This window comes from Macrobrachium nipponense, chromosome 17 (assembly GCF_015104395.2).
Source record: "Macrobrachium nipponense isolate FS-2020 chromosome 17, ASM1510439v2, whole genome shotgun sequence".
NCBI lineage: Eukaryota > Metazoa > Arthropoda > Malacostraca > Decapoda > Palaemonidae > Macrobrachium > Macrobrachium nipponense.
In genome coordinates, this window is record NC_087210.1 from 28,475,495 (window position 1) to 28,491,830 (window position 16,336).

Below are 16,336 nucleotides of genomic sequence, written 5' to 3' on the forward strand. Positions count from 1 at the left end.
GGCAGACTTTTGAGTACCAAAAACTCCTTTAGATGTAAAAGAACACCAAAGTTCTCTCTTCTTTAGGATGCCTAAATTGAAGAGAGAGGCTAGTTCGAGGATCCGTCTCTAATACCCTTATCTAAACAGATCACTCCCAAAATGTCTGCAAAGGCTTCCTCACCCAACAAGGAATAACTCTCAAGTTTACGTCCCAAGGCTCCTACTGTCCAGTCCAGAAAACTTATAACTTCAAATACCCTAAAGATATTCTTAATTAGGTGATCTAATTCTGAAGCTGTAAACATGATCTTGGCTGAATTGAAAGCCAATCTTTTCGCCGAGTCAATAACAGCGTAGAAGTCTCCCTGGGCGGAGGCAGACACACCCAAATAGATAGCTTCTCTGGTTTCGTAACATAAATGTCTTCTTGTTGAAAGACAAGGAGGGAAATTAAAGTTAACTTTGCCTTGATCTCTCTTATCCTCAAGCCAAAGGTTAATTTCCTTTAATGCTTTTCGAGCCGAGAAGGACAGTACTAGTTTTGGTAATTTCCTGGAGTCTTCCTGGTTGTCCCTCATGCAAGAAGACACTGGCAACATGGGAGTCACTGGCAAGAACGAATCCAAAAAATTTGCAACAAAGTAAAACAGCAAGGCTTCGCATGCAGTGAGAGAAGACTCCTTATCCACCTCTTCTCCTTTCTCTTCTTCTTCAGCTGAAGAAATAGGTGATAAGTTCTCTATATGTTGAATTGGGGGCACCGCAGACTGAATAAAGCCCAAAATGCTGTCTAACTTGTTCTAGATGGTTGAAAAAGAAGGATCAAGGGCAGCCATCACCTGAGATCTTGTTGGTAAGACCAAAGTTGAAACTGATGACATAGGCTATCTGAGAGCTTCATACTGGTCCATCTGTGCACTTGGTTGCATGTATACCTGTGGATGCTCGGGCACCAATGGACGTCCTGGCGCCAATGGACGCTTGGGCACTAGTAGACGCTCAGCCGCTAGTGGGCGCTCTTGGACGCTCGAGCACTAGTGGACGCTCGGGCGCTAGCAGGCACTTGGGTGCTAGTGGATGTTCGGATGCTAATGGATGCTCGGTTGCAACTGTATTCTTGGGCACCAATGGATGCTCGGGAGTCAAAGGTTGCTCCAGTGCTGTTGCGGAAGTTTCGGGGGCCAATGGCTGCGCTGGTATGCGGGCAAACTGTGGCGCCAATGGGCGCTCGGGAGTCGGTAGGTTCTTGCCTGCCCCCAACTTCTCTTGAATTACAGTTGGTTCCAGAGCCGTAGAAAACCTCTGAGTCGATGGGCGCTCATACTTCGAACACTGAACCTGTATCCTAGGAGTCTCGTGAATTACAGGAGAGACTGGTGGGAGCCTTACCTGTCCTTCAGCATTAGAGGTGCGGACAGGTGCCGATGACATCTCCGGAAGTTGACTCTTTCCTGTACTCATAACCTCCAAAACTCTGCCAAAGGAAGACCTTCTAGAAGACGACTTAGACTTAGAGGATGGGATCCTCTCACTACGACGTCCATCTCCTTCCGTATCCTGAGAGAATCTCACTGGAGAGTCCCAAAAACTACACAAAGTCTATTCTTTTTGGAAAAGGCTAGCCTTTTTATAGGGGACTGGAGAGGGGGACAACTTTAGAGCCCTCCTTTTCAATGGACGGGACTCGTCATGGAATCGCCACTGGCACCTGGGAGAGGACTCCCCAGAGCTGGAAGCACTAGACTAGACGAAAGCAGTAGTTCTTTAGATACGCCTTTCCAATGGCGCTCTGTTGCGATCTGGGATTTGTCAACAGAATCACCTGAGGGGGCGACTACTCGTGGGAAGACCGCACTGACCTCCCTTGGGCTACCAGTATGCCTCCTCCCAGGTTCTGGGGAGTTTGACAGGGACCTTTGCCTAGGAGAATCAGCGGGCCAAACAGCCATGTCCTCCACAACACTTGCACTTGCACTCACTTCACCACTTACCTTGTCCATTAGGATTTTCACGGACGCTCCTAATTTCTCCATTGCTTGAAGCATGATCGAAAATTTTTTATCTGCTCTTGCCTCTAAATTGGCCACAGCATCGGGTGCGGGTGTGAGAGAGCCAAGATTAGGACTAGGAATGACAGGTGGTGGGGAAGGTTCAGAAAGAGGCAAATTATCATTAGACAATTCCTGACTAACTAAGCCTTTAGCTTTAGCTCTAGCAGCCGCTTTCCTCTTTTTATCTCTCTCTAACTTGTTCGTGTAACTAGTCAAGATCTTCCAAGTTCTTAGATCTCAATTAATATATTCTCCACATGTTTGATCTGGCGTACAAGTCTGTCCCCTACAACCTGTGCAAACTGAATGTGGATCGCTTTAGCGATCCTAGTATTCAAGCCTTTATTACAATACCTAATCCCAGATGTACTAGTGTTTGACGTTTTGTAGACCAATTCAAAACTAGTTAATTTCGGTGCAAAATTTTTTTTAAACTATTAATCTGAATTCCTAAATAGCTAATCACTGAAAACAAAAGCTACCAATATATTAAGAGTACTTCACTAAATAACTCCAACAATGAGCGACGGTAAAGAATTCCAAAAATTCCGCAGACTACTGAAACTGTGTTAACAGTATCAGCCGGTCGAAACAACTGATTTTCGTATGGTGTTGGTTCCTCACTCCCCCGATAGTGGGAGGGGGATATCACCTGACCAAAACAAAATAGCGCTACCACTAATTTCAAAAATTCTAGCTGCCGACAGTTTTAGAAACTATAGCTATGTAACTACGTATACTTGGTAAGTTGCATATATAAAATATTTACTTATGATGCCTTGATAAAATAGTAAGAATTTTCTCAAAATATTCACTGTACAAAGGAATTTTTTTCATTACATATGCTTACCTGTGATGGTTCATTTGGTGAGGTCCCACCACTGGAACCAATTTTTATTGACTGAGAAGGGGAGAGTTCATCACACTCATGTACTATTTGTGTTTTAGAACGCATATGACCTGTAAACAATAAATAGTCTGCTGAAATTACATATATAACTTAATAGTCTACTGAAATTACATATATAACTTATCTTACCTACACCATAGCCCCTGCATCCACAGTGTATCCTATGAGTAATATTGTTTATGGTATGCTACAGGCTCTAGCTGTACTGGTTTCCAATTTTAGCTTTTCATCCATTTTATAATCTCTTTCAACCTGGTGGCCAAACTCCCTTAACACACTTATGAACAGATCCCAATTTTCAAATATAAAAATAAATAATTTATGATACTAATCATCATTTCAAAGTGCAATAACTAAGCCTAAATAAAAAAAACTTCATTGGGGTGCCGTTTGTTGTGTATGATTTGTAGGCCACTATAAACAGCACTAAGGTTCTTTGCAGCTTCCCTTCAGCCCAATCTGCACTGTCCACCTTTTATCTTTCATCTACTTCAGCTGGTGGTCTTCATGCCCAGCTGCATGGTTTTTTTTTTTTTACTTTACCTTGCTCCAATTTCACCTCAAGATCATATTAACCCTCTTACGCCGAAGCGGTAAAAAAAAAATTGTCTCCCGTGTACCGGAGGTGTTTCAGAGTGAGCGCGGAAGCGGAAAAAATATATATTTTTTTAAATCACAGCGCGCTTAGTTTTCAAGATTAAGAGTTCATTTTTGGCTCCTTTTTTTGTCATTGGCTGAAGTTTAGTATGCAACCATCAGAAATGAAAAAATTTATCACTATCATATATAAATAATGCGATATATGAAAGCACAAAAACGAAATTTCATATATAATTGTATTCAAATCGCGCTGTGCGCAACACAGAGAAAATATTATCACAAAATAATGCATGAATTCGTAACGCGAGGACGTAAACATATTTTTTTCAAAAATTCACCATAAATCTAAATATTTGTCCTAGAGACTTCCAATTTCTTTCAAAATGAAGACAAATGATTGAATATTACTATACTGTAAGAGTATTAGCTTACAATTGCAGTTTTCGACCATATATGACGAGTTAAAGTTGACCGAATGTTGAATTTTTTTATATATAATCTTTTATATGCAATTATTTCGGAAATAAGAAAAGCTACAACCTTCAAATATTTTTCGTTTTATTCTACATAAAATTGCGCACATTTTCATATATAAAACTCTATGAAATGCCTAATATGAAACAGAGCAAATATTCCGAGAATGGTACGTACGCATTTCGGAGATTTGCGGCGGAGAATCCGCGCGCGGAGGGAAGGAAAGATTTTTTTTTTAAATTCACCATAAATCTAAATATTTTGCTAGAGACTTTGAATTTGTTCAAGATGAAGATAAATGACTGAATATTACGACTGTACAGATTTTTAGCTTACAATTGCGTTTTTTCGACCATTTCGGTAGAGTCAAGTTGACTGAATGTGGTTTTTTTTTCTATTTATTGTGATTTATATGCAAATATTTCAAAAATGAGGAAAAGCTACAACCTTCAACTTATTATTGTTGTATTCTACATGAAATTGCGCACATTTTCATATATAAAACTTTATGTAACGGCTAATTTAAAATGGTGCAAACATTACCACAATCGCACGTATGATTTTTTTGGAAGAGTTTAACGCTCGCGGACTTAAAGAAAATGTTTATTTTTTTCATAAATTCACCATAATTCGAAATATAGTGCTAGAGACTTCCAATTTGTTGCAAAATGAAGGTAAATGCTTGAATATTACTGGAATATAAACGTTTTAGCTTACAATTGCGTATTTCGACCACTTCGGTATAGTCAAAGTTGACAGAAGGTTGAAATTTTGGCAATTATCGTTATTAATATGAAAATATCTCAAAACTGATAAAAGCTACAACCATGGGTTGTTTTTAGTTGTATTGTGCATAAAATTGCGCACATTTCCATATATAAAAACTTTATATAACGGCTAATTAAAATGGTGCAAACATTACCACAATCGCAGTATGATTTTTTTTCGGAAGATTACCGCGCAGACGTAAGGAAAACGTTTTTTCATAAATTCACCATTAATCGAAACTATTGTGGCTAGAGACTTCCAATTAGTTTGCAAAATTAAGGTAAATGATTTATATTACTTAAATTATAAGAGTTTTAGCTTACAATTGCGTTTTTTCGACCATTTCGGTAGAGTCAAACGTTGACCGAAGGTTGAAATTTTGGCACTTATCATTATTTATATGAAAATATCTCAAAACTGATAAAAGCTACAGTCATAAATATTTTTTTGTTGTATTCTACATAAAATTGCGCACATTTTCAAATACAATACTCCATGTAACGGCTAATTTAAAATGGTACAAAAAATTATGTCAAAGTGACGAAATAATTTCAGAGATGTGTCACAGATACTTTTTAGTGCGGCAAGAAAGAAATTCGCGCTTGCGCGCTGCGTAACGATTGTAAACAAAACAACACCTTGATCCGTGAACTTCCAGCATCCCCCACAAGGCACGTGATTCAAGAGTTTTTGGCTGGTAGGCCTAAAAGTATTTTTTCCGCGAATTTTTTAAAAAACTTTTGTATGTCGACGTAAAATATGTCCAGTCAGCACCCGAGAGACAAAAAATGTCGACGTAAAATACGTCCAGTCGGCGTTTAAGGGTTAAGGTAAGCCCTACATGATTCTAGAAATATGACACAGGTCTTGTTTATCTGTTTAATAATAAAATAATAATAATAATAACAATAATAATTAATAATAAGATCATCGACGAAAATATCAGCCCCGCCGACCCAGACAAAAATATTAAGTTAATTATATACTATAAAACGAATAAGACGAGCAGCCTGGTGATGAGAAACAACCCTTCGGCGCCCCAGAGGATCCCTTGAAGAAGACGAGTGTGGTCTACCGTTAGCCCCGTCCAAGGATGCCTCGCAAATACGTCGGTATGACCTCCATGCGTTTCTCCAAGCGAATCTCCTGCCACGCTCAAGAAGGAGCCATCTTCAACCACGCCAGGAACTGCTCATAACAAACGGATAAAGAGAAATTATATTATTCCTAATATCGAAATAATAGACCAGACAAACGGATCCCCGACGTCTGCGCCTCCTAGAAGCCCTACATATAGGCAAGGAGAAACCAAATCTTAACATCACCCAAGAAACGTTTCTCCTTCCCACCGCCACCCGGAGAGCAGCAAACGACCCCCCCGACAGTACCAGACAATCAGGAGCCCCCACGGGATGACAGGATTCCTGCTACGGACGGAATTCTCGTCATTCATCCCAGGCACACTACTGTGGCGCTCGCAAGGCGAGAGAATCCGAGACCTTCGAGGCAAGATCCACGACTTCGTCCAAGACCGGCCGACCAATGAGAATGCAAACTCTAGGTCCGAGCCGCTATAATACCGACCCCACAGACTTTCTTGCTACAGTCTCTTCAAACGACTCGTAGGAGACCTGCGAGAAGGTCGAAACGTCACGTGATACCAGATATACCAGCTATACCAGCACCAATACCAGCCCTTAAACCGGAAGACGAAACCCGGCCCCGACTGAACTACGCCGACGAATAATAACCAGCCACTGAACGATGACCCCTGCTTGACCTGGACCTTGATATCCTGTTTTCCAATAAAAGATTACCTTCAGCATTTATGATTTTTTGAAAATTCCCCAATATGAACATTGGTCAGTTACTCAGAAACCATCCCTTGAGCCTGAGAAGCGAATTTGGTAAGGAAAAATAGAAAAAAAACAAGATAATAAAATAACAAACTGGGCTTAATTCTTTGCCATTCTTTTTAACAGTATTTCCCTAAAAGATGGGGATTCTATTTCCTAAAACCAAACTAATAATAATAACTAATAATAATAATAATAATAATAACTAACAATAATCAATAATAACTAAATGTGTGGTGCCCATAGCAGTGGTTTTAGGGTCATCAATGGACTGGTTTAAGCAACATTGGGGCTTGGGGTGGGGACAGAGGCCTGGGCAGAAAAACAAATTGGCTCTCCCACAAACAGAAACGAGAGGAACTGGAATGGAAAAATAACACCCAGAAATGAAGGACAAGAAGACTTTACTAAGAAATGATATCACAGAAGTCGAGGTACAGGAATGATGTGCTTACCAACCCAAACAAAAAATATGGCAGAAAAACACTGAAGAAGTAACAGAAGGACGGAATGGGGGAAAAAGATCAGAACAACAAAACAATGAAGTCCAGGACACCAGAAAGAACAAAGATCCCCTCCATGAAATAAAGCCTAAAAACACCAACCAGTTACCACATGAAACAAATAATATCCGGCATATGCAGCGAGCAAGACTAGTAGCAGAAACTCATTGGGATACAAAACATCACAACCAACCCAAACATAAACCAAAACAGCAACAGCACCTTTGGAAAAGGCAAGGCACCTAGAAAACGAAGTCAATGGTGCATGAGATCTTGACTTGAGTAAACTGAAAAGAAGAGGCAGGAAAAAGAGGCTACAAAGAAGCAAGAAAACAGGGGAGCAAACTGAATGAGAAATACAAAAGTACATACAAGAGACGGGGTTTTACTAAACAACAACAACAACGAAGATATAAAACAGAACACTTAAAGCCAAAGCACCATAAAATAACAAAACAGGAATACAAGACACCCAACAGAATTATACTATTTTAACCAACCACCAACAAAAGACCATACAGCCAACTGAGAGATGGGAAAGACAACCACCAGGAAATTCCTGAAGCCGAATTCCAATAAAGAAAGGCCTGGTTAAACAAAAATATAGAAGCAATCTGGTTATACAAAGACAGAAAACAAGGAACAAATATGCAACAAAACATGGACTCCTAGGAAAGTCAATGGGCATAGAAGGGAAATGGGGAGAATTAAAACGAGATTGTTTGGCCAACGAGCAAACGACAAGACACAACAATCAGGGACCCCAACTAAAAAGGAAAATTTTCCCCAACTGAAAAGGCCCAGGTTCCAGTGAAGTCCATGGATAATGGATGGCCAAAAACTGGCAAGGGACACCCTAACAAAAACCCGACAAAGTAGCAGAGCAAACTAACCTAGCATTGTATTCAACCGAAAAGCTCCCACAATACTTCTCGCCACCCCCAAATATATGGTACCAGACCAGGGGATAGAAACATCCTTAGTACAGAAAGGCAAGACAAGGGAAATATAAGTAAACTTACAGTCCTAATCCACCTACCTTACCAATAATATTGGAAGTTACTAACAGGTATTCAATTCAAAGTAACAAAAGGCTATTTCTTTATTTCTGGGCTCAGGCTCGTTGTCGCTAGCGGCAAAAATAATTCCTTTAAAAATTTAATCTATTATTTCTAGTGGGTAAAATGTACTAACACATACCAGAGGAATAAAATAAATAAAAGAAAAAGGTCAGTAGAACTGACAAGTCGCTCTTACCTCAAGTACGGGGCCCTCCCAAGAGAGGTCGGTTTCGGTAATTAACAACCCTTATGTGGCGAGGTGAGACCCATACCACGACGCCAAATTTGCCCAATAAAGTTAATTCTCCCACTACAAAATTCCGCCCCAAGAGGGGAGCCGACCCACAGATGGTGGGCAGCACCTACTACTAAGCTACTGCCATCCCATGCTTGGCCCCGAGCTGCTTGGCAGCCCTGGTTTGGCCATACCTTTGTTTTCAGTTAGCGCACGTAAATACTGATCAAACACGGGCCCGCCATTTTCTTCATTCTGTTTTTTGTGCCCTTTCTTTTTGGATTTTATTACAAATTGGAGCCGTGCGCCAGTCCCATCGCAGTCAGCTAAGTTTTAAGTACTCTGTTTATTTATTTGCTGTTTTGGGGTGTGGGTGGGGGTTTGGGGGGGGGGGTTTGGGGGGCAGGGGGGGGGGGGGGGGGGGTCCGAGGTCCCTGAGCAACTAGTATTTGCCAGTTTTTTTGAGGTATTAAATAAAATCGATCTTCTAGATGGTCGGTAAAAGCATGGCAGCATTGCGTTCCTGCCTCGTGATGGGATCCTGTATCTGGTGGGTATCGCCCACCTGGACCCCAGAGGACATTTCTCCCCTGTCTTTGTACACTCTAATTTTAATTATCTTCCGCCATCCCCCCCCCTTCCCCCCCCACTTGTTTAGAGTCGAAGGCTTTTTCCTATACACGGCGTTTTTGTTCATGCATGTCAATGTCTTTTTTATTTTCCAAACCCCATCCAAGAATTATGTAGGACTCCTTCCCATCCAGACCCTAGCCCAAGGCTCTTACGTATCGGCCACGGTCAAGGCTAGCTTTTGAGGTTGGAATAGACCTTTGCCGTTTCGGGTGTAAGTTCCGTACACTCTGGATTTTTTCTCCTACTATTTGTTTTCCTTTCTTGTTCATTTTATTATTCAATTTTATTATCTATGTGATTTTGTTAGGTTAGTTAATTCGGGTCTTGGCTCGCTTAGCCTAGGTCGCAAACTTGGCCTAATTGGGCCTTTAATGTTACCGAAACCTTAAGCACATGGCTTTCATAGACTCGGTTTGCTTTTCCCCCGATAGCATCGCGCTGATCAGTTGGTTATGTTTTTGAGTGGCTTAGTTTGTTGATTCCTTTGGATCGCCCAACGTGGTCACCTATCGTGAATCACGAGGGCAGCCAGAACGCCTGTTCCAGGTCACACCTTTTCCCCACCCCGTCCTAGCCGTGAAACCCCGCCGCTCTTCCATAGAGTCGGGGGGGGTGCGGCTAGGCCTGCCCATGCTCGCTTCCGCATACCCGAGGCCTGCCCCCTCCCTCTTCCCCAGGCCCAGGCGAGGGGGGGGGGTCATAGGGACGGGAGGGACAAGACCCAGACTTGGACTCGACCTCATCCGGCTCTCCGGTCCGGTCGGATGGTAAGGTGGGGGGGACTGGCCGGTTCCTTTCCCCTTCCCCCTCTCCATTACTTACTTCGTCGCTCCGTTACTCTAGCCCGAGTCTGTATGCCCCCCGCTCTTTCCCACCCGTTACTAGGGCTTCCTTTACCACCGGACCGGCATGCCTGGATCTAGCGGTCAAAGGTTGCTAAGTACTAACCCCACGGGGTTGGACCGGAACATAACAGTTGGTCTCTTCTAAATCCTCTCCGTTTCACTGAGTGGATCACCTTTCCGCCACGCGACTGGACTTAGTCGGTACGTTCGAGGCTTTTAGGTTTAAGATGTTTAATTTGTTTATGTTTTAAGTACCTTAAAAACCATTCCCCCTACCTTTCTTTTCAACCGGATACCTCCGTGGGGTTTATAGCCTATTACAGGCTAGTAAGGGAGGGGCTATGCCCGAACGAATTTTTTTTCCGAGCTCCGGCATGCAACGGAGTTCTTCTGTCCTTTAGCCTGTAAGTGATATTCTTTAAGATACTCATGTGTCTTTCCACTTACAGACCACCTAACTGTTGAGCATCCGGGATGCGGCCGCCACACTTCATGGACCCTGTGGGACACGAAGTTTGCCGGTCCCATGCTCCTTGCGCGACTCCAGCACGGGGACATCCAGTCTGGTACCATGAGACGTGTACCATATGTTACGATCTGGTGAGCCAGCTTTTGAGACGGGGTAAGTATTCCATCTCCGGTAGCTGGTCCGCATCTGTTTTAGTACTTAAGTTTGCATCAATTACTCTAACTTAAGGAAAAATTCAAGGGGCCTTATAGCCCTGTAAATTTAAGTTATACTTTAAGTTATCTTTAGTTTTAAGTTATTCTTAAATCTAATCGATACCCTCTCTTCCAGGCGCCGGCAGTGAGGGATACCGCACTGGCAACCCTGCGGGCCTGGTCGGCGGTTTCGGGAAGAACGCCGCCAAGGTATGCCCCTACCCTATCCTGGAGAAAAAGGTTGGCGGTACTAATCTTCCCCGGAGGCAAGGCGACAGGATACGTCGACCCAGCAGAGGCTGCCCCGACTATCGCCTTCATCCAGCAACAGCTGGCTGCCTCATTGACTGACCAAGGCCAGGATATCTCCTCGGAAGTCGCGACGTTGGATATTAATGTAGAACCTATGGTAGGTGTAGACGACCTGTTGGTCGAGGTAGGTAACGGTGGACACCCAAGGGATACCCTTGGGCGTAACTGTTTCTTCTACTCCTGCAACCTCTCCATCCTTCCAAGGCTTTACGGGTGATGAATTGTATACTTCTCCTGACGCTTCGGTTAGACCCAAGGTCAAGGGTCAAGCAGTGAAATCCTTGACAAAGACGTCGTCGTCGTCTAAGAAGACGGCTTCGGCATCATCCTCCTCTCGTAAGTCTCCGGCTAGGAAATCCCGGAGCAGACAGATCTAAAGCGTCTGGGTCCGGCTCTAAGTCCTCGAGGAGTAAATCCTCCAGAGAGAGATCTCACACTCCGGCAGAGTCGTCAGTTCCGCTACCCTTGGTTCCAATTCAGAGCTACCCCTCCACCTCCGCAGCAGCTCCGGCTTTGGACTCCAATGCTGTCCTGTTACAACAGGTGGGCGACCTGGTTGGGTCTCTAAAGAGTAGCATGGAACAAATGATCTCTCGGTTGTCGGATAGGATTACTTCTCAAGACTCCATTATAGCCGGACTGAGCCAAGCTCCTCTAGCCTCTCCTCCACCTTCCAATGCAGGTGGAGCCCAGCTTCCCCCGTATGACTCGCTACCTCCGTTCTCGATGAACAATCCGTGGAGAGTAGCGTCATACCGCCCCCTTCCAAGACGGACTCATTTCCATACCAGAATTTGGAACTCGAAGGATAGAGGGACTTCGAGTTCTACCGGAAGACCTTCAGCCTCCGTTCATCGGCTACGCAAGGCTCACCGCCTCAGCCATGATTCGAGATGATAGGGTACCAAAGGAGACGGTCCTCTATTCACGTGACCAGGCTCAGAGAGAATGGCTCAGGTGTTTAGAGGACATGGATTGTTCTAATACGAAAATCCAACCTTTCAAGAGTCCCTTTACGATCTTCACGATGGATGAGAGTACCCCCCCCGCTCCCTTTCCTGACAAAAGATCGCGACGTCTACCATTCCAGCGGCCCAGAAGGGGACCCTATGCCTCAACTGAAGGAAGCAGATCCTACATCTCCGTTACTTCCTTCAGCCGGAGAATTATGGGAAGACTTACCGAACACCTTCTCAGCTGCAAACTCAAACCGGACGGTGCTATGGAGCAGTTTGTGAAAAGCTACCCATGCTTCCAGATAGCCTCATTCAGGCTGATTTGACGCTAAATTGCGATTAGCCAGATCGATTAATTCTATGGCTATGACCGAGGTGGCCACCATAGCCTATGGTTCAGAGCCGCTTTTCAAAACTTATGACAAATCCCTGACTCAAACGGTACAGTCAGATATGTTTGAGTTTGCCACTGCTAGGACGAATTGTAGGAAGCATGTCCTACAAGAAGCAACCATTCGGCACGAGCCGAATAGGTTACTCTCGTCAAGCATCTGGGAGCAAGTCTCTCCCAGAAGCGATGGTGAAGGAAGTCCAGTCAGAGGCTACGAGGTTGAACCAGAGCCTTAAGGACCATTGGGGCCTTACGGCTAGAGGAGACAAGATCTTGCAGCTAGAGGTAAAGGGCAAAGGAAACCCAGGCGTTTCCAGCCCTACCAGAAAAAGCAGCCACGCTTTTCTCAGCAAGTTCCGGCGGTTCCCTTAGTGCAAACAGCCCAGCCCTCCACTTCAAAGGCTCAATCACAGCCAATTTACGTGATCTCCCCTCAGCCTCAGCCCTCCACCTCTTATGCCATCTCTTCCAGCTTACAATCAAACCTTGCGAGAGTCAATCTTCACAGAAGTATGACCGCTCGGGTAAGGGAGGCAGAAGGTAAACGTTCCTTTCGTGGGAGAGGATCTTTGGGGTTTGGGAGGTCCTAACTTTAATGGGAGGGAAAACACTTCAGAGGAGGCCGAGGAGGTTACCAGAAACCAATGAAGAACTTCAGGTAGGAGGGAGGCTGTTTCACTTTCGCCACGGTGGAACTTCAGCAAGTGGGCTCAGAGCATTGTGTCAAAAGGCCTGGGTTGGAGCTGGTTAACGAACCCACCTCCATCCAGGCCTTTCCGTCAACTTCCTTCCAAAGAACTGACGGAGTATGCGGAGGATCTCCTTCAGAAAGGAGCTATAGCGAGAGTCAAAAGATTAAAATTTCAAGGTCGCTTGTTCAGCGTGCCAAAGAAAGGCTCACAAAAAAGAAGAGTAATCTTAGACTTGTCCCGCTTAAACGGTTAGACCATTCGCTGCGACAAGTTCAAGATGCTCACGATCTCGCAGGTGCGGACCTTACTTCCCGTGGGGCCGTCCACCTCTATCGATCTCACAGACGCTTACTATCATATCCCTATTGCAAGACACTTCCGTCCTTATCTAGGCTTCAAGATAGGAGACCAGACATTCTCCTTCAAGGTAGTTCCTTTCGGGCTCACGTAGCACCCAGAGTGTTTACGAAGCTGGCGGAAGTAGTTGTTCAACAACTCAGATCGCAAGGGGTTATGGTAGTAGCGTATCTCGACGATTGGTTGATCTGGGCTTCAACAGTCGAGGAATGCAACAAAGCAACACTGAAAGTGATTCAGTTCCTGGAATATCTAGGCTTCAAGATAAACAGGACCAAATCAAGACTCACTCCAGAGTCAAACTTTCAGTGGCTAGGCATTCAATGGAATCTATCCTCCATACTCTGTCGATTCCATCGTCCAAGAGAAAGGAAATAGCAAAGTCAGTCAAGCAATTTCTGAGTCACAACTGGCTTCAAGAAGATCTCAGGAAAGGATCCTGGGTTCTCTCCAGTTTGCATCAGTGACGAACATCCTGATGAAAGCCAAACTGAAAGACCTAACCAGAATTTGGCGCTCACGGGCTAAATATCAGGACCAGGGACAAATTGTCCTCAGTCCCTCTGATTCTAAAGAATCGACTTCGGCCGTGGGCGAAAGTCAAGAACCTATCGGTGTCAGTGCCCCTTCAGTTTCCTCCTCCAGGGATCACTATCCACACAGACGCTTCATTAAGCGGTTGGGGAGGATATTCCCAGTTCAAAAAGGTTCAGGGAACGTGGTCACCTCAGTTCCGTCAGTTCCATATAAACGTACTGGAGGCAATGGCACTGTTCTTGACTCTAAAAAGGTTACGTCCGCCAAAGTACTCCCACATAAAACTAGTCCTGGACAGCGCAGTGGTAGTACATTGTATAAACAGAGGAGGCTCCAAGTCACGTCATCTAAATCATGTCATGGTAGCCATATTCTCCCTGGCGGACAAGTTCAGTTGGCATCTCTCCTCCACCCATATAGCTGGAGTGAGAAAGTCATAGCGAGATGCTCTTTCCCGATCAGTACCTCTAGAGTCGGAATGGTCACTGGACAACAGTTCGTTCCAATGGATTCTTCAGAGAGTTCCAGGTCTACAGGTAGATCTCTTCGCATCCTAAGCGAACCACAAACTCCCGTGTTATGTGGCCCCCAACCTGGACCCTCTGGCCTATGCCACGGACGCCCTTGGCTCTAGATTGGAAACAACTGGGAGAAGATTTATGTCTTTCCGCCGGTGAATCTCTCATGAAAGTGTTAAACAAACTCAGGACATTCAAGGGTCAAGTGGCTCTAGTAGCCCCAGACTGGACCGAAGAGCAATTGGTACCCTCTCATCCTGGAACTGGGTCTCCGCCCTCTTCGGATCCCCAATCCCAAGCTCTCCCAGTCAGTACAAACGAAGACTGTGTTCGCTTCCTCAGGGATTCTCAAAACCCTAACTTTATGGATTTCATGAAGTTTGCAGCGAAAAGGGATGCGAATATTGACCCTCAGAATATTCTCTTCTGGAATCAGATAAGAGAGATTCAACTTTGAGACAGTATGATGCTGCTGTCAAAAAGTTAGCAACCTTCCTGAAAGAATCAGATATTAAGATCATGACAATCAATTCAGCTATATCCTTTTTCAGATCCTTATTTGAAAAAGGCTTTGCAGCTAGCACAATTACGACAAACAACAGCCTTGAAAAAGATTTTTCAATTTGGGTTCAACATAGACTTGACAGATTCCTACTTCTCGTCTATTCCCCAAGGCCTGTGCTAGACTTAGACCTTCTGTAAGGCCTACGTCAGTATCTTGGTTCTTAAACGATGTTCTAAAAACTGGCTTCAGAAACCAATAATGACACATGCTCATTTATAATGCTTTTAAGAAAAACCCTATTTTTATTAAGCTTGGCCTCAGGAGCTAGAATTTCAGAACTGTCGGCTTTATCCAGAGATCCGGATCATATTCAGTTCCTTCCCACAGGGGAAGTGCTACTTTCACCGGAACGTAGCTTTTTAGCTAAGAATGAAAAGATCCTTTGATGAGGTGGGAACCGTGGAAGGTACTACCCCTTCCACAAGATATATCTCTTTGCCCAGTTTCAACTTTACGAGCCTTTCTATCTAAGGACCTCCTCATCCTCATCGGGTCCTCTCTTTAGGAAGAAAAAGTTGGTACTTTATCTATTAAAGGGCATCAGGCAACAAATCCTGTACTTCATTAAACAAGCCAATCCTGACTCTTTTCAAAAGCACATGATGTCAGGGCAGTAGCCACCTCAATTAACTATTTCCAACACATGAACTTCGATGAGTTGAAAAAGTATACTGGATGGAAATCACCGACAGTGTTCAAACGTCATTACTTAAAGTCTTTGGAAGCCCTGAAATTTTCAGCAGTTGCAGCGGGTAACATAGTTTCCCCTGACTATGACTAATCCTTAGTAGAAGATCCAGTCCTCCCTTTCTACCTGCCTCACCCAACAGTCGTCTATTCCTGCCTTGTTCATTTACGGTCACCTTGTGTCTTAGCTGCTTTGATGATGTTATAGTGGGTGTCCCTTATTTTTTGCTAGGGACACTCACATTTGTGATGATTACTGATCTCGTGGATGTCATCTCCTTATTTTTATGCTAGGAGATACATCTTATTATAATGGTTACGGGTTTTGTATATTAAGTCATATACATTCTTTATATTTTATTATTGTTGAGTTTGTTTTATTCAACTTTTATTAATTGCTTTAGATTGTTTTGATACATAAGCTTTACACAGATACCATTGTTGTACATATATGATATTTCTCCTGTATATATGTATATTACCTTAAGTTAAGAAATATTATTAGCATTAAGTATATTAAGTAATATTTCTATTTGTATCACTGTGTATCTGTATCTTTATTAGCAATTATATTGATTTATTTTTATTTTTATTTTATCTTTTATTTGAGACCCTTTATATTTTGTTGAATTTCTTTACAATCTTGTCTATTTCTCTGGTACGATTTCGCGCAGCGACACGAGCTGAGCCCAGAAAGGGATTTTGACGTAAGGAAAAATCTATTTCTGGCGATTGGCCTC

At 43.6% G+C, this 16,336-nt stretch overlaps 1 protein-coding gene across 1 annotated transcript in view; it reads right to left on the minus strand.

The window, feature by feature from the left end:
• Positions 1-16,336, minus strand: part of LOC135196150 (GATOR complex protein Iml1-like) — a gene marked incomplete in the record, with an annotated part of 480,334 nt that overhangs the window by 272,755 nt on the left and 191,243 nt on the right. Inside the window, 1 exon segment of the mRNA XM_064222704.1 lies at positions 2,884-2,993. Within this exon segment, the coding sequence (XP_064078774.1) occupies positions 2,884-2,993 (110 nt within the window).